General features: G+C 47.0%; 1 protein-coding gene across 7 annotated transcripts; it reads left to right on the top strand.

Annotated features, from left to right (window-relative positions):
- Positions 1-362: 362 nt before the first annotated feature.
- Positions 363-17,240, top strand: LOC308591311 (kallikrein-15-like). Of its 7 annotated transcripts, none has more exons than XM_081202028.1 (7): positions 3,955-4,539; positions 4,861-5,475; positions 6,901-6,980; positions 10,468-10,621; positions 11,847-12,100; positions 13,663-13,799; positions 16,992-17,240. In XM_081202028.1, exons 2-7 carry the CDS (start codon positions 5,465-5,467, stop codon positions 17,145-17,147), a joined length of 792 nt encoding a protein of 263 aa, XP_081058154.1. In that variant the 5' UTR covers positions 3,955-4,539; positions 4,861-5,464; the 3' UTR covers positions 17,148-17,240. The 7 variants fall into 7 exon arrangements, with proteins under 7 accessions (XP_081058152.1, XP_081058157.1, XP_081058154.1 ...); XM_081202030.1 differs by having other exon boundaries at positions 6,901-6,984; XM_081202026.1 differs by lacking the exons at positions 3,955-4,539; positions 4,861-5,475 and adding an exon at positions 363-3,644.
- Positions 17,241-18,604: the final 1,364 nt, after the last annotated feature.

The following is an 18,604-nucleotide window of genomic DNA, read 5'->3' as shown; positions in this document are numbered from 1 at the left end:
ACTTTTGTTTGTTAGAACCTGCTTTTCAGCAGGAGGAAGAAATATCCTTTTACATCTGTATCCAGTAGTGTTTTTATAGATATACCGTACTTTCCCGTGTATAAGACGCCCCCTATTTTGGGGGACTCAAATTTAATAAAATGGGCGGAGATGGTACAGAAGAGTTCTTGAGCTTTTTTGTGGAGGATTGCCTCCGTTGTTTTTTTGGGGGGGGGTTGCCGAAAATCGCTCACCCGCACACAAGCCGCAAAATCCGCCTCCTGTCTGTTCCATCGCTGGCAGAAGCTGCCAATTGCCCACCCAACTGCTGGAGCATAGGCCAGTCAACAACACCAACCACCAACAACACCAACAACAGCAACCAATAACATGCACAATAGTTGCTGACAGCCATGGCAGGAACCAATCAAACATCCACCCTGTGTATAAGATGACCCCCACTTTTTAGCATGATTTTTAAAGAAAAAACATAGTCTTATACACGGAAAAGTATGGTATATATATAAAACAGCAACAGTGTAACTGGCCACTGGTATCCACTCTTTTAGATTACTACAAATTATTTCTGCACCGAAAGCTCGCCCCTCTCCCCATTTTATAGTCTTTGCTACTACGTGTGACTAAAAAGCCAACAGATGCAAGACGTACAACATGTGCAACTTTTTTGCATTAGTGCAAATGAATATAGATGGTTGCACAGTGACTATTCGTAACAGCGGTTTCCTTCGGACACTGACAGGGAACAGCTGCCGTAGAAAATCACATAGCGATAGCTTTACAGGCTATAAAAGCAAACACCACTAGAGGGCACCCTCTGCATGGTGCAAACAGCTATTTGCTAAATTCTGACTTCTGCTAAATGATGGACCTTACGCCCAAGTGTGCAAATAAGTACAGTCAGAACGGTGGCAGCAGTGCTGTGTTTTCCAAATTCAGAAACATGTCAAGGAATGTGATGCCACTTATTAGATCTATTAGTTTTTTTAAAACACATTACTAGAAGTGAGCTGTCATTCTATGCATCTTTTTGTCTATTCATAATAATAAAAGATGCTACACGATCAATCTCTTGGTTGGCCGGCTCAGTTTGGCACATTTTAGAGCAAAAGAATAGGTGGGTTGAAAAACAAACTCCGTATGGTAGTTTAGGAAGATGGTACATGAGCCATTGATGCACATTCATTCCGCAATCCACTTGGAAGAAAACCCTTTTTTGTGATGCAATTAACCATAACTACTGAGGAAATACAGTTAGAAATGGCAAGGTATTATTAAAGGTGTCCCATTGTCTTGAGACGAGGGCTCTTGGCTACCCCGCACATTGCTCAAGTGAGAATTGAGCCCTGAATGTTACACCTTGTTTCCCAACCTAAATCTTAATGGCTTGTCTTGTAGATAGTCTTGCAACAGGGGATGGCGTGTGTGTTTTAATAAGTCTTTTTTTTTAAAAAAAAGTATTTTCATACTATTCTTCAATCACATTCCAAGGGTGGTTTACAAGAAGAATAAGAAGAAAAAGTAAAGTAAAGGTTGCAAAATTGTAAAAAGCACAGAACTATCAACGGGATTAAAACTGGATCTAAAAAAGCTTTGGAAATTTAAAAAGAAAAGCCTTTGTCATAAATAAGGCCAGTGGTTCTCAAACTTTTTTCCCTCAGCCATACTTTCAGAATAAAACTTTGCTTGTGCCACACCATATATATATTTTTAATAGAACATGACTACTTTATATTATAATCATGGGACACCCAGAAAGGATAGAACAATGCAGCCACATAAGAGCATGAATCATTCCCAAAATAGAATAATGATTGTCCTTGAATCTTCCCACCACACTTGCCACCCTCTCCTGCCACACCCTTTGAGAACCATTGAATTAGATATTCAACAAATCTCTCTGGGGAGAGTGCTCCGCAACTGGGGTGTCACCACTGAGAAGGCCCTCTTTTCAGTGTAGGCCTGGGATCATAAGGAGACTGTTGATCCTTCAAGTAACTTGGTCATATGATGTGAAGTTAATTGCTGCTCACATTATCAATCCGTTGCCGTCCTCATTAAAAATGGAGCGACTCGTCCCTTCTTGAGAAATTAAAGGGCAGCAGATTGCAAAACGGGGACAACGAGAACAAAAGCAGAACCTCACTGAAGACGTGAGAAAGGGGGAAAAGCACAGCGTCCTTACAATCAATGGCAAGCCTAATTAAAGAGGGTTACTTCAGCTACCCCTTCATTAAGAGAGGGCAAAATAAAAGGTGCCCCGTAAATCAGTGTTAGCCAGGTCAGCCAAGTAGGTTAAAAATGAGTTGCTTGTTGAGCACCAGTACCTTGACATCTGTATCATTTGGAGCAGACTAGATCCTGCAAAAAACCCGGGCTCTCTCTTCCCACCTCAGCAAAGGAAGGTATTTCTTGGGATCAGGTAGGAGACTTTTGCTACTGGTGCTGCTGCTGCTGTGCATGTGTACATCTTGCATCAAGGGTTCATTGTTGCTCGTCTTGGTATTTGGTGATAATGCTATTGTGTTACCTAGACTGGCTTTGTGAAAGCTAGCTTGCTGTCCACTTTGCATCTTTTCCAGATGGGGGAACCGAGGATGTCACGAGAGACACGATAGGGGGAATGATAAAAAGTTCACGAAGTTATTCATGGTGCAGAGGGATGGATCAGATAGATCAGGAAAAAATTGATACGTTTTTCTCCTCATAATAATAGAACCTGAGCTCACCTAGTGATGCTGAATGGACTTAGGAACTTAGAAAACTGCCCTATACCATTGGTAGCTCAGTATTGCCTACACAGACTGGCAGCAGCTCTGCAGGGTTTTGGACAGGGGTGTCACCTGGCCCTACCTAGAGATGCTGAGGACTGAAACCAGCTGGGACTTCCTGCGTGAAAAGCAGATTCTACCCCTGAGCCACATGGTCCATCCCTTATGAAATGGCCAGAACAGACAAATGGGAGTGCTTTTTCACCAAGAACAATGTTAAAACTAGGAAATTTGTTGTGGTAATGGCTACCAACGTAGATGGCTTTAAAAGGGGATTGGGCACATTTACAGGATCTGAGGTAGCTAGTGGCTACTAACCATGCCTTTGAATACCAGCCCCTGAGGAACAATAGTGGGAGAGCGTTAGTTGCTTATGGCCTTCCCACTAATATCTGGCTGACCATTGTGGTATATAGGATGTAGGCCTTTGGCTGTATCCAGCAGAGTCTTAGGCCACCCAGGGCTGCCCAGAACAGTAGAGTGGTACCTTGGGTTAAGAACTTAATTCGTTCTGGAGGTCCGTTCTTAACCTGAAACTATTCTTAACCTGAGACACCACTTTAGCTAATGGGGCCTCCTGCTGCCGCCGCACTGCTGCATCTTGATTTCTGCTCTCATCCTGAAGCAAAGTTCTTAACCCGAGGTACTATTTCTGGGTTAGTGGAGTCTGTAACCTGAAGCGTCTGTAACCTGAGGTACCACTGTACTGTGATTTGGGCAATGTTTGTTTAGGGTTGACTAGAAGAGGACCGACTCTTGACTACAATAGGACAGGAAAGTGAATGTCTCTCTATGGAAACCCATGCTTTTTATGCAGAAGGCTCCGGGTTCAGTTTTTGGCATTCAGCAGCAGGTGATGGGAAACGCCTCTGCCAGGTGAGCCCGGAAAGCCACTGATAGCTAGATTAGGGAATATTGGGGGAGATGGGCATGCAATAGCTTCTGCCCATTTCACTTTTGACCTATTATTGGGCAAAATGAAAGTTTTGCTTGCCCCACCAAATGGGATGGGAAGCCTGGCAGTGATAAATGTCACCTTTGGCTTCTGATCCCAATTCAATGTATTAGGTTATTCTGGATGGCAAAGGATCCGTCATTTTGATGGGATGTATGTTAGTGGAGGACCAAGGGCCAAGTGTATGTATGGGGTAAATACATTGCTGTATGTTTATATGTGTGTACACACACACACACACACACTGCAGGGGTCACCAACCTTTTTGGGGTCAGTTGGCACGTTTGGAATTTGGAAGGAGTGCCCTGGGGTTCCAGTCACAAAATGGCTGCCGTGGGAACATGGCATAACACAAAATGGCCCTTCTGGGGATGTGGCTGCCATAGGAAGTACTTTAAGCCCCAGATATAGAGGCATATAAGCACCTTCTCCAGATTGCAGCTACCCAAAGGTGTCCTGTGCTTGCAGCAGGTCAGCAAAGCAGGACCTGCATTTAAATGCTTGGCTTATCAGTGGCGGCTTGTGTCCATGTAGACCGGACAGGAAGGCACCGTCGATCCAAAGCCGATGGCAGGCTGAGTCAGCTAATTCTAGTTTTGCACCCCCTCCCTGACAGCCAGTGCCACCCCGGGCCAGCCCAAGACTTTTGGGCACCTGAGGCAAACAACAACATGGCGTCCCTCTTCTGTCAGGGAAGAAGGGGTGAGTGAAGATCTACATCGGGAACAAGTGGTGAAATAAAGATCCACATTGAGATCTGCTTCCCTCATGGATCCTGCCGCCCAAGGCAGTTGCCTAATGGGTGGGCCGGCCCTGGTGCCATCCCCTGGACTGGTTGTATGTAAGGAGAAAGTCAGGTGAGGGCTGGCTGAGGGATGACAGAGGTTGTTGCGGCAGTGCCCCATTTTTCCTGATGGACCAGCCTCCACTGCATCTGACCCCTCTGTCACCGCCTGCTCAACCCACATTCTCAGCTCTCCAATTTTACCACGTCTCTGAGCCTTTGGAGAGCTAAGAAAAAGGAGTGACCTCTGCTTTACGAAGAGTTTCTGGGTAATATACTGGTCACCATTCTAGGATGCATTGCTTGACCAGACTGGTAGTGGTAAGGGGGAAGCTGGAATAGGGAGAGATAAGAGAGGCCTTTTCTACAATGTATATCTCAGAGCTTTCACCAGAGGCAGAGATTTGCATTCGTCACCAGCCACAGCAATTTATGTACAGATTGCATTCATAACAATTTGACGGGTTGAATTTAAAACTACAAGTTAAGGCTCAGGGAGCCCCTCTAGCGGCCATTCCGTTAATGGCACCTGAGGGGCTGATCAGAAGTCACAGCCAAGCTTCCTTAAATATGCTCTCTGACTGATGCTGAAAGTGCACCTTTAAAGGGGGTGGTTGTAACCACCAATCAGGCGACCAGCAGTTGTGGCAGTCTCCTTTAAACTTGGTCGGGTGTCAATCACTCAACGACATTAGGATGCCAGGGGATTGATAAGTAGGTGGTCTTTTTTGCTTGCTGGGATCTAAGATCCCCGGCATGACCCACTGGGGTTGATGCCAGCTTTGGCCAACCAACCAACCAACCTATGTACCTCTTGCCGCTAGCTCAGTGTTTTGTGTTGTTGGGTGGTTTGGGGTTTTTTTGGCAAAAAATGAAGTGCTGGTATACTTATATCTTAACTGAAGTGCTGTGGGTGCCACCAGAAAATGGTAGCAACAGGCAGGAAAAGAAGAGGTGATGGCTGTTTGGTTAATACCATCACAAAAAATGCAAGGTACTAGTTTATCTGGCAGTGGCAGAAAGGTCCATCAAACCACAAATACAGTGGTACCTCTGGATGCTAACGGGCAGTGGCGTAGCGGGGGTGCCAAGGGTGCCGGCCGCACCGGGCGCAACATCTGGGGGGGGCGCGAGTCCAGAGGGAAGGGACAAGTTCCTTCCTCCGCCGGGCTCCCCGCAGCCACCGCCAGCCTTGCGCCCTAGCGCGCGCGCGCCCCCCGCCGCTGCTGCGGCTGCGCTCCACTCACTGCTCGCAGGAGGAGCAGCCGCTGCAGCAGCGCCGACGCCGCCACCGACGCCTGGCCGGGCACGGGCAGCCTCCGCACCCCTACGCACCACCGGACCTCGCCGCGCCCTGCGCTCCCCAAAAACCTCCGAGAGGAAGCCGGTGGGCGGGCGAGGCCCGGCTAAGCCTCTCGCCAGCGGGTTAAGAGGCTTTCGGTTTCGTCAGCAAGTTTGGCGGGCTTGCTCACGAGTAAATGAGTGGTGGATCATCCCCCTAAGGGTGTGTGTGTGCGCTAAAGAAAGGCTTCCGGTTTAAGTTCTTTGTTACGCTGAATGTTTATCTTTTAAAGATACATAGTAATAATAAAAATAAATGAGAAAAACGAAAGGCGTTGGATTTTGCTGTGCATGGTGCCCTTTGGGAACTGGCAAGGTGGGTTTTGAAGCTACTGCTGCAGAGTGGCGTAGCGTGGGGGTGCAGGGGGCCCGGCCACACCGGCCGCAACATCTGGGGGTTAGGGTTAGGGGCGCAAATCCACTGGTTAGGGGGCGCAAATTACTTGCCTTGCCCCGGGTGCTGACAACCCACGCTACGCCACTGCTAACGGGATCCATTCCAGAGCCCCGTTCGCATCCTGAAGCGAACACAACCCGCACGTGTGTGTGTCATGATTCGCCGCTTCCGCGCATGCGCATGACGTCATTTTGAGTGTCAGCGCATGCGCGAGAGGTGAAACCCAGAATTAACGCACTCTGTTACTTCTGGGTCGCTGCAGAGCGCAACCCAAAAAGGCTTAACTTGTAGTGACTTCAACCGGAGGTATGACTGTACTGTAGTTGGTATGTGGTTTAGGATAATATTATATCATCTGACAATTTTAAATCCTCCCCCAAAGTAGTATTTATCCATCTTAATACTTTCCTCCAAAAATTTGTAAGCTAAATGTTGGACATTGCATAAATATGTATTTCAAAGAAGCATTTTCCTGCAGCAGCATGTTGTCATAGTTAGTCCCTTTCTGCACAAACATAGCAGAGTCCGAGTTTGAAGCTATGTTGAACATACATCACTGCCACACTGGGTTATTATTTCAAAGTTAGACTCCAGTTGATTATTTATTTTATTAACTTTTATCTTTCTCTCTCTCCCCCTTTCTTTCTCCTTAAAGGGAGCTGCCTCTGCCATACACAGCTCGTCACCATGACAACCTTGACTCTGCATTCCATTACTCTGCTCCTGATTTTTTCAGTAGGTAAGAGTTTGTTAAGGGAAGAAAGCCAGCCCAGTGCTGTCTATGCTGAGTGGGAGAAATCCTCATGGGTTTCAGGCAGAGAGAAGCTTCTATCAGTCAATCTTCCAGCTCTACAATTCCATGATTCTATGAATCAATTAATTGATGTGCAAAGCAGAGGCTCTATGGCTGATGTACAGCCCTTCCCATGTTCGGGAGCCATTTGGGAGCCGAGGTTTGACTGTATTTATTTTAATTGATTTGCCACTTTTTTCAACAAAAGAGAAGCAACTTGCGAAAGGTTCAAATATGTAAATGTAACCTCTTGCAAATAAAACTGTTAAAAAACAACACTAAAAGTGTTCCTCCACAATGATCAGTTAACAAGAAAAAGCCAAACATTTTTTTCGTTATCCAACAAAAAGATGAACGGTACCATAATGCATCTTAAAGCTTAAATCTTGTTCTTCGTCTTGGGCACAAAATGTATCGGGGTCCTTTTGCAATGGCGTGATATAAGCATTTTTTAAAAACCCTACACCTTGGGATGCTGGGGAAACCCAGCCAGATAGGCAGGGTATGTATGTATGTATGTATGTATGTATGTATGTATGTATAAATAAATAAATATGGACTGAGCTGCGGCTGGCCTGTATGCCTGCACTGTGCATCAAAAGCTGCCTTGCCAAAGTGTTTTTCAGCCTTGTGTATCCCAGATGTTATTGGATTACAGCTCCCATTATCCCTAATGGCTAAGCTGGCTGGAGATGATGAGAGCTGTAGTCCAACAACATCTGGGGAACAAAGGTTGAAGAACACAGGACTACACTAAGAAACAGTAGCTCTCCAAGATTTCGGACTAACAGGTCCATTCATTTCAAGGGATGCCTGTCCAAGACCTAAATGGAGATTCCAGGGATTACACCTGGGACCTTCAGCATGCAAGGCAGATGCTCTGAAGGAGAGTCTCCACCCCCATCGTTCTGTCCAGACACTGAGGTCCAGCTCTAAGGGCCTTCTGGCGGTTCCCTCGCTGTGAGAAGTGAGGTTACGGGGAACCAGGCAGAGGGCCTTCTCGGTAGTGGTGCCCGCCCTATGGAATGCCCTCTCATAAGATGTCAAGGAAATAACCACCTGACTTTTAGAAGACATCTGAAGGCAGCCCTGTTTAGGGAAGTTTTTAATGTTTGATGTTTTATCGTGTTTTTAATATTTTAATTTAATAGGGACGCGGGTGGCGCTGTGGGTTAAACCACAGAGCCTAGGACTTGCCTATCTGAAGGTCGGCGGTTCGAATCCCCGTGACGGGGTGAGCTCCTGTTGCTCGGTCCCTGCTCCTGCCTACCTAGCAGTTCGAAAGCACGTCAAAGTGCAAGTAGATAAATAGGTACCGCTCTGGCAGGAAGGTAAACGGCGTTTCCGTGCACTGCTCTGGTTTGCCAGAAGTGGCTTAGTCATGCTGGCCACATGACCCGGAAGCTGTACGCCGGCTCCCTTGGCCAGTAAAGCGAGATGAGCACCGCAACTCCAGAGTCGGCCACAACTGGACCTAATGGTCAGGGGTCCCTTTACCTTTACCTAATACTCTGTTGGGAGCCGCCCAGAGTGGCTGGGGAAACTCAGTCAGATGGGCAGGGTATAAATAATAAATTATTTTTATTTTTATGTTCTACTACTGAACTATGGACCTTCTCTGAAGAGAAGTGTGCTTGGAACAGTTCAAGGAGAACTGACCTAAGGAGGGTGTGCTTGGGTTCATTCCATCCCAGCCCGCTGGCTGCCCTTCTATTGCCGTTCTATGGCCAGGTGGTGGAAGGAGCCCTGTTTGTCTTGGTCCTCCAGGTTCTATGTCCAGGTGCTGGTGGCAGCTCCTCCAACCCTTATCCTGAAGTCCACTTGCATACGCCAAGGTCTCTGCATCCTGACCTCTGCAGCGACCTGGATGGTGCACATGCTTTTCAGCATCACATGCCACCACACATCTTTATTGGCATAAAAAAGCTGCCTCGTTCTTCCACCCCTTCTTTCATAGACCAACACCTGAGAGCGACTCCCTTTTTCCATGTAATGAGATGCTGGGGGGAGGCTGGGTTGAGGAACACACCCAACGTGTACATTCTAGCCATGATGCTAGCTGTCCTGTTAAATGTGCTTTGCCTTTATAAAATTCATTATGCTTTCAAAAACAAAACAAAAAACCCAAGCACAGACGCCAACAACACAAGTAAGCCATAAAAACTGAAATGTTTTGATTCTGAACAAGATAAATAACATGATGCAGTGGAGTCTACACGAAGAAACACACATCTGGGCGTGTTTTTAGATGATTAGATAGGACTGCAAAGGTTTAATTGATTTATTCGCGTGACGATCGCTTAATCTTTAATTGCAGATTAAAATCCCCCCCCCCCAGTTAGTCTGCCATGGAGGGACTTCTGCTGCACAAGATGCACAGATTAGTTTGGTTCCTTCTTCCCATCCTCTGCCATCCTGTGTCAGATTTTAATAGGATTCTCCCCCTCCAATGTTTTTTAAAGATAGCTTTTTCAAAACTGGTTGCATTCAGGACTAGGGTGACACCCACAGCACACACTTCAAGCACTCTAATATCACTTTAACTTTAATATTGGGAACTGTAGTTTGTTAAGCGTGATGGGCATTGCAGGTCCTAAGCACTGAAAATATTAGAGTGTCCCCTCATGTAATTCAAAACAAGAACACTACTAAACCACAAGATAAAATGTCCGATTTTTGAATTGAGAATGAAAAAGTGGGGAGGAGTGTGTAGTGGAATGTAAGAAAGTCTAACAAAGTTCTGTTTCCCCCAGCCATGATGACTAGAATCATAGAGTTGGAAGGGAGCCCAAGGGTCATCTAGTCCAGCCCCCTGCGATGCAGGAATCTTTTGCCCCACATGGGACTTGAACCTACGACCTTGAAATTAAGAGTCTCATGCTCTACCAACTGAGCTATCCCATGATGGCTACTTGGATGCTTAATTTATATATATATATATATATATATATATATATATATATATATATATGCTTTCGTAGATTTTCACGGGTACAGGAATGCAGGTTTTGGTGTTTTCGGGTATCTTCCCGTGTAAGAGTTGGGGTGTCTAGGCGACGTTTCGACGAGGTCTCACTCGTCATCTTCTAGTAACAAGAAGCCGAAAGCACCAGCCTGAAGATGACGAGTGAGACCTCGTCGAAACGTCGCCTAGACACCCCAACTCTTACACGGGAAGATACCCGAAAACACCAAAACCTGCATATATATATATATATATATATATATATATATATATATATATATATATATATATATATATATTATATGTATATATATTATCTGTGTCAAATACTTTTTTAAAAATATTTTTGTGTGTGTGTCTGTGTCTATTGGGTAATCCAACACTGTTCTAAGAACTCTGGAGAAATCTGCAGGGATTTATCTACACATCAGTGTGCTAATGGACCTTTCCTTTTCCTTTTCTAGTCCTGGCACAGGGCAGAAAGAAACCCAAAGGCTACCCATGTCCACCACATTCTCAGCCTTGGCAGGCTGCCATCTACAAATACTCCCGTTTCTACTGTGGAGCAACCCTTCTCAACCAAAGATGGGTCCTTACCGCTGCTCACTGCAACCATGGGTAGGTGTACGTGTGTGATCATGCCTCCTTCTCTCTGTGTGTTGGCTCAGCATGGGAAATGCAGGTATCATGGAATATGTGGCAAACTAGTATTTATTTGTTAAAATTCTAGACCGCCCTTCAACTGAGGATCACAGGGCAGTTTACGATAGAAAAACACCAAAGCACATACCATAGCAACAAATAATAACAATAAACCATGTGCAGTCTAAAAGACCATAGTAAAGGTAAAGGGACCGCTGGCCATTAGGTTTAGTCGTGGCCGACTCTGGGGTTGCGGCGCTCATCTCGCTTTATTGGCCGAGGGAGCCGGCGTACAGCTTCCGGGTCATGTGGCCAGCATGACTAAGCCTCTTCGGGCGAACCAGAGCAGCGCACGGAAACGCCGTTTACCTTCCCGCTGGAGCGGTACCTATTTATCTACTTGCACTTTGACGTGCTTTTGAACTGCTAGGTTGGCAGGAGCAGGGATTGTGAAACAGGAGCTCACCCCGTCGTGGGGATTCGAACCGCTGACCTTCTGATCGGCAAGTCCTAGGCTCTGTGGTTTAACTCACAGCGCCACCCGCGTCCCTCTAAAAGGCCATAGTTTGTTTAATTAGCCAAAGGCCTAGGAGAAGAGGAATGTGTATTGCCTAGTGCCTAAAGGTATGTAACAAGGGCGCCAGGCGAGCCTCCCTGGGGAGAGCATTCCGCAATTGGGGAGCCACTGCAGAAAAGGCCTGTTCCCGTGTTGCTGACCTCTGGATCTCTCATGAAGGAGGCACACGAAGAAGGGCCTCTGATCATTATTGCAGGGTCCAGGGGCATATGGGGAGAGGGGTCCTTGAGGTATTGTGATTCTGAGCTGTTTAAGGCTTTCTAGGACAAAACCAGCACTGAATTGGGCATTCCAACCTCTGCTTAATGAAGGAGAGTCCACAGCCTCCTGAGGGAGACTGTTCCACTGTCAAACAGCTCTTACTGTCAGAAAGTTTTTTCCTGATGTTTAGTCTTGTAACTTGAATCCATTGGTTTGGGTCCTACCCTCCAGAGAAGAGGAAAATAAGCTTGTTCCCTTTTCCACGTGAGAGCCCTTGAGATATTTGAAGATGGTTTCCTCTCAGCCTCCTCTTTTCCAGCCTAAACATACCCAGCTCCTTCAACCGCTCCTCATAAGGCTTGGTTATTGTTGGTGCGCAAGTGGCCTCACCTGCCCATTATTTATCTGTTCTTTCCTTTACAGAAACATCCATGTCCGGCTTGGAGATGATAATCTGAACGTCCTGGAGGGCACAGAACAGTTCTTGGCAGTGGAAAAAACAATTGCCCACCCCAAGTACAACCAGTCGTGCTATGACAATGACGTCATGCTGGTCAAACTGTTGAGAACAGCTGTACTTAACCATTATGTGCAGCCCATAAGTCTGGCTACCCAGAGGGCAAGCTCTGGGGATATGTGCATGGTGTCAGGATGGGGCGGTCCTATCAATTTCCCAGGTATGTAAATGATGCTGTCCCAGAAAAGGCCTAGAAGAATCAACCTCAACCATACCCTGCCCACAGATAAAGAACTAAAGCTTCTGAAACGAACATCCAAAATAGTGAAGGCATCTGAAGGAGCTGTAGAAAGGACAATGCTCTCCCAGTAAGGGCGGTGCTATCCAGATTTATGGCGTACCTCTCCATATATATTCAGTTGTACCTCGGAAGTTGGACGGAATCCATTCCGGAAGTCCGTTCAACTTCCAAAATGTTCAGAAACCAAAGCACAGCTTCTGATTGGCTGCAGGAAGCTCCTGTAGCCAATCAGAAGCCGCAGAAGCCCCATTGGATGTTTGGGTTCCAAAGAACGTTCGCAAACCGGAACACTCACCTCTGGGTTTGCTGCGTTTGGGAGCCAAGGTACGACTGTATGCTGAAACTACCAGGGAACCAATTTTACAGCTTTTAGCACAGTGAAGTCCTACTATAGAGGATCAGGTTGCAGGTGAGAAATTAAATTCTTAATGTCTTCCTTCCCTGCACCAAAAACTCAACCCCCCCCCCCAAATCCCACAAATTCAGTGAGATTAGTTGTTTGCTTGGCTCTCCCTTTCTACTTGATGCATTTGTTTTGTTTTGTTTAACTTGCACAGAGATTTGTAAATGGGAGAACAGTAAAAATGGGAACACCTCCTCACTAGGGACAGAAGTGAAATTAAGTTCGGTTCACATTTTAAAGCAAACTTACCTAATTGGCTAATTGGTGAAACACAGCTAACCTTCAAAGTTTGCAAATTTTTGATGACCAAGCCCTCACCAATGTGTATACAGTATTAGAGGAAAATGTTCATAAAAATGCCTTCATTTCTGAGAAATGTAAAAACATGTATGATTTAGGGAAACTTGTTAGCAACCTTAGAAAAGGGTAAAGGCGTTGTTTAAAAAAGAGCGGAGAAACAGAACTCTTCTTTTGGCATCCTCTCTTCTTGAAGCATGTAAATGTAATGAACTATGAGTAAAACCATAGGGATGCGGGTGGCGCTGTGGTCTAAATGACAGGGCTTGCTGATCGGAAGGTTGGCGGTTCAAACCCCCGTGATGGGGTGAGCTCCCATTGTTTGGTCCCTGCTCCTGCCAACCTAGTTTGAAAGCACGTCAAAGTACAAGTAGATAAATAGGTACCACTCCGGCGGGAAGGTAAACGGCGTTTCTGTGCGCTGCTCTGGTTTCGTCAGAAGCGGCATAGTCATGCTGGCCGCATGACCCAGAAGCTGTCTGCAGACACGCGCTGGCTCCCTCAGCCAGTAAAGTGAGATGAGTGCCGCAACCCCAGAGTCATCCGTGACTGGACTTAACGGTCAGGGGTCCCTTTACCTTTATGAGTAAAACCAATATTTCTCAAGATCCCAAACAACTTATTGTTCTTGCCTCTAGGGACAGCTCAGTCAGCAGAGCATGAGACTCTTAAGCCCAAGGTCATGAGTTTGAGCCCCACATTTTGGGTAAAAGATTCCTGCATTGCGGGGGGTTAGATGACGCGGCCCCTTCCAACTCTACAATTCTTCTTCTTTCTTTAGAGCGAATTCCTCTGGTCCTTTACTGTGCAAATGTCAGGATAATGTCTTGGGAGGAGTGCTCTGCCCTGTATCCTGGGAAGCTGAACACCGATATGATGTGTGCTGCTGCGATGGGAGGAGGCACTGACTCCTGTGAAGTAAGGACCTTTTGTTGGAACATCACAATTGCCTTGCAGAACCACATAACCCATCCCTGTAAAGTGGATTAGGCTGAGATATAAGCCCTGTTCGGACATTCGATACCCATGGATACTGAACATGAGATGAGGCTCTCCAATAGGCACCCAACTAGCCACAGGCCCTGGGCTCCTTAGGTTGGAAGGGCAGGATAGAAATTTGATAAACAAAAGAAAGAAAACAAATAGATGCAAATATATGCATCGGCCAAGCCCCACGGGCAACCTGCAGTTGGGATCACTCTGTAGGGGGCCTATGCACGGCTGGATGTACATATTTAAGGGTCCCCTCTGTAGGAATGTGAACACCTGTTCCCATGGAAAGAGCCCTATGTGCTCAAACCTGTATGCACATAGCCCCCTACAGTGTGACGCCAATTGCACATTGGCTGGGGGCTTGGCCAATGCATATGTTAACATGTATTTGCATTTGTTTGTTTTGTTTATCAAATTTCTATCCTGCCCTTCCAACCAAAGGAGCCCAGGGCCTCTGGCTAGTTGGGTGCCCCTAACGGGAAAGAGCAATGGTCCCAACAACATTCAGTTCAATCCATGGTCAGTTCAATCCATTTTGGAACTTAAGTTGGCTGATAAACTAAAAAGTCTTGTTGTTGTTGTTTAGTCATTTAGTCGTGTCCGACTCTTCGTGACCCCATGGACCAGAGCACGCCAGGCACTCCTGTCTTCCACTGCCTCCCGCAGTTTGGTCAGACTCATGTTTGTGGCTTCGAGAACACTGTCCAACCAAGTCTTAACATCCAACTAATCTGATTTTGCTGGGTTTTGGATAAGATTTTGCTATTGTTGTGTTTTTGCCCTTTCAGCTCTACCTAGATTTAAAGTACATCAGTGTATTTCAATATTCACTATTCAGTGCCCCTTCTTGCTTTCGTGTCACTGTGTTCTATGTCAGTGTTTCCCAACCTTTTTTGGGCAAAGGCACACTTGTTTGATGAAAAAAATCTCGCGGCACACCACCATTACAGCCCCGTGACGTCAGCGCGCAGCGTCACGCCGGGAGGGACGCACGAAAGTGAAAGTTTTCAATTTTTTTCCCTCCCCCTTGCCGGGGAACCTCCAAGCTTTGGGGGTGGGGGGGGGAGGAGGCAGCAGAGCGAGGGACTGAGGGACGGCGGCAGCTGAGGCGGCGGCGGCTGTTGTGGTGGTGGCGGCGATAACGGGCGGAGGAGGGGGCGGCGGCGGGGCCGAGGTGGCCGGCGGCGGCGGGGGAGGCGGCGGAAGGGTGGAGCAGGAGGGCGGCTGAGGCCGGTGAGGGAGTAGGGTTGCCCGGGGCTTGAGGAGCCGTCGCCGGGAGTTGCTGCTGCTGTTGTTGCTGCTGCTGCCCGGACATGCCGGCCTCTTCCTCGTCCGCTGTCTCGCGCTCCTCCCTTTTGCACGCGCTGCCCCGCCGCCGCCCCATTGGCTGGGTCCTGTCAGCTGATCCTGTGTTATTTCCTGTGTGTGTGTGTGAGGGGAGAATGGAGAGAGAAACCTCGGCACCACCACCGCGGAGCCGCCCCCGGCTCGACGCGGATCCTCACCGCCGCCGCCTCTCACCGCCCGACTCGCCCGCCTCCCTCCCACGGCACACCAGCCAACGTCTCATGGCACACTAGTGTGCCGCGGAACACCGGTTGGGAAACACTGTTCTATGTAATGTGTGCCAAAAAGTTCAAACTCTGCCCCAGAAGAGAGGCTACCAAACTTGTTGCTGGACTCCAGCTCCATCATCCTGGCCATGGGCTATGCTAGCTAAGGCTGTAGTTGGGAGTCCCACAACATTTAGAGCCTTGGAGTCTTCAGCCATGCTATATATTGTGGAAACCCAAGATCTGTGGCCACAGTGAATTATGAAAAATGATGCAATCTAATTACGTGCATAGGTAAGGGTTGATTCATCTATTGGGTTTTTTAAATGTCTAAAGTCAGTGGGTTTTTTTGGTTAAAGAGAAAAAAACCCAACTAAAAGCCGAGAAGGTAGCACTCAAAATGGCTGCCACAGGTAGCAAAATAACAACAACAACAATATTAATAAGAGAGAGAGAAAGAAGTGGCAGTATTTTGTGCCACTGAGTACCATCACACACATTCAAAAGCACTGGTTCACGCCAGTGGGGCCCAATATATCCAGTGGATTTTGGTGTGCTGAGCTTATCTTGCAAAATGGTTTAATGCTGCTCGTAACGTCTGACAGCCAGCAATTTCATAAATGGGTGCTGTTTCCGCCCACCCGCTGCCCTGCCCTCGTCTGTCTTGATGACTGGCATTTTTCTAATGGCAAATAATAAACACCCACAGGTTCTTTTGAACACTGGAAGGGTCAGCTGGAGAGGTCTGAAGGACTGTGTTTGGATGCCAGGCCTGAGGCTCACTTTCCCTGACCTATGGACTATGTTCCTATGCACTTACCTGGGAATTGCATCTCCTTGAACTTAGTGAGACTTCCTTCCATGCAAACAAGCCAATTCCTCGGGGCCAAGGTCCCTTCACCCCTCCCAATAAAATATTGGAGGGGGCCACCTCCCCAAGTTGCCATTCAAATTGTGTGTGCGTGCTGCATCTTGTGCTCAATTATGTGGGGCAGGAGTTTCCTGCTCCCCTTGTTATATTCAAGTTGTCACCCCTGCTTCCATGTGAACATGCATAGGAAAGGGTGACATTCTTCAGCCTTGGGTCCCCAGATGTCGTTGGACTACAACTCCAATCATCCATCATTATTAATTAAGATGGCTGGGGATGATGGGATTTGTAGTCCAGTAACACCTGGGAACCCAAGGTTGAAGAATGCTGGGATAGGGCAATATATTTGTATATGATTACAGGTAGTACAGTATTGGCGTATTTTTAGATGTTTTATCACTTGTGTGTTTAATACCCTGGGCTCCTTTGGGAGGAAAGAGTAGGGTTGCCATATTTCAAAAAGTAGCAACCAAGACACCCCCCAAAACCCATGAATTTTTCAATTGACTTGTCTAAGATCCAGGATAAATTGCCACCTTTCAGAAATCCCGCCCCACCCCCCAGATGTCAATTCCGCCTTTGCAATTCTGGTAACGTCCAGACGTATGGCAGCCCTAGGAAGGAGGGGATCTAGTAATAATCAGAACAACACTTCCTGGGTTAAAGAGATGTCTCTCTTGGTTGTCAATACAGGGTGACTCCGGGGGACCCCTTGTCTGCAACGGGAAGCTCCAGGGTCTGGTGTCTTGGGGTGACGTGCCCTGCAGCTCCAGCACCAAACCCGGGGTCTACATGGACATTTCCAGATACAGAGACTGGATCATTGAGACCATGTGTGATGACGACTGACTTGTTGTGGGGAAATCAGACCCTCCCCCCTCCTCATTTTGCTGAGATCCCAGAATAAACCATGAGGAACCCATGTTTCCTTCCTGCCCTCCATCCTTTTTCACTCAGGCCTGCTTCTTGCCTTCCCTTATTTGGATTGTAGCCCTATCTGCATTGCAGAGGGTTGGACCATTGGGATTCCTTCCAGCTCTACAATTCTACAATTCAGTTATCTCTCACACACAAACTCTTTCGGTCTGCTCCTAAAGGAGAAGCACCAATAGCTTCCAAGCGGAGCCTGACACGAGTTTCACACAATGTATCTTAGGAACATAGGAAGCTGCCTTACGCAGAGTCAGACCATTGGCTCACCCAGATCCATACACTCTACACTGACTGGCAGCGGTCGTCTTGGGTTTCAGACTAAAATCTTTCCCAGCACCTCCTGTACTGTTTGGAGAAGGAATCCTTTGGGAAAAAATGAAAACCTTTGTCTGGGGGAGGGAGAACATTTGTTAAGCGATATCTTCACGGGCACCTTTCACCTGCCATTTGTTCAGTTTTTGATTTTTTAAAAATTTAATGGCATTCTTCGCCCCCTTCATGACTTTCAGTGCACGGTTTATTCCTGTCATAGAAAATTTGCAACTCTATGGCTGCATTCAGAGCAGACCTATTCAAAATAATGGACGTGGCTTAGGTCCCATCTGCACTGCACTTCTGATATAATATTTTTTTATTAATCTTTAATATAATTCCAATAAAAGCCACATTGTCACATTACCAAATTACAATAAAAAAGAGAGAGAGAGAGAGCCAATTATTCAAAAACCAAATTAATCAATTTGAAATGACCTCCCGTGTACTTGATTTCAGGTTACAAAACTCTTGTTTCTTCCTGCTTTCATAATCTTGATTAATCCAATAACAACACTTCTGATTTTAATCCTGCACTGCACTTCTGAAACAGTAAAGGTAAAGGTAAAGGGACCCCTGACCATTAGGTCCAGTTGCTGACAACTCTGGGGTTGCGGCGCTCATTTCGCTTCCGCCTCATGTGGCCAGCATGACTAAGCCACTTCTGGCGAACCAGAGCAGTGCACGGAAATGCCATTTATCTTCCCGCCAGAGCGGTACCTATTTGTCTACTTGCACTTTGACGTGCTTTCGAACTGCTAGGTAGGCAGGAGCAGGGACTGAGCAACACGAGCTCACCCCGTCGCGGGGATTCGAACCGCTGACCTGCTGATCGGCAAGCTCTAGGCTCTGTGGTTTAACCCACAGCGCCACCCGCGTCCCTCTTCTGAAACAGTATCAAACCTTTTTAAACAGTCCTGGAAGATAGCTTGCTTAGCTTGTTGAGAGCTGTTAGGAGACCCCTGTTTCCCCCATTGGTGAATGAATGAATGAATGAATGAATGAGAGGGCAAGGACACACCCAGCTGGGCATTCAAGAAGTAAGGACCACTCCCAGTGCT

This window comes from Podarcis bocagei (genome assembly GCF_964188305.1).
Source record: "Podarcis bocagei genome assembly, chromosome: 7".
Taxonomy (NCBI): domain Eukaryota; kingdom Metazoa; phylum Chordata; class Lepidosauria; order Squamata; family Lacertidae; genus Podarcis; species Podarcis bocagei.
The sequence above is the reverse complement of the archived record's forward strand: the minus strand, read 5'-3'. Positions and strand labels throughout refer to the sequence as shown.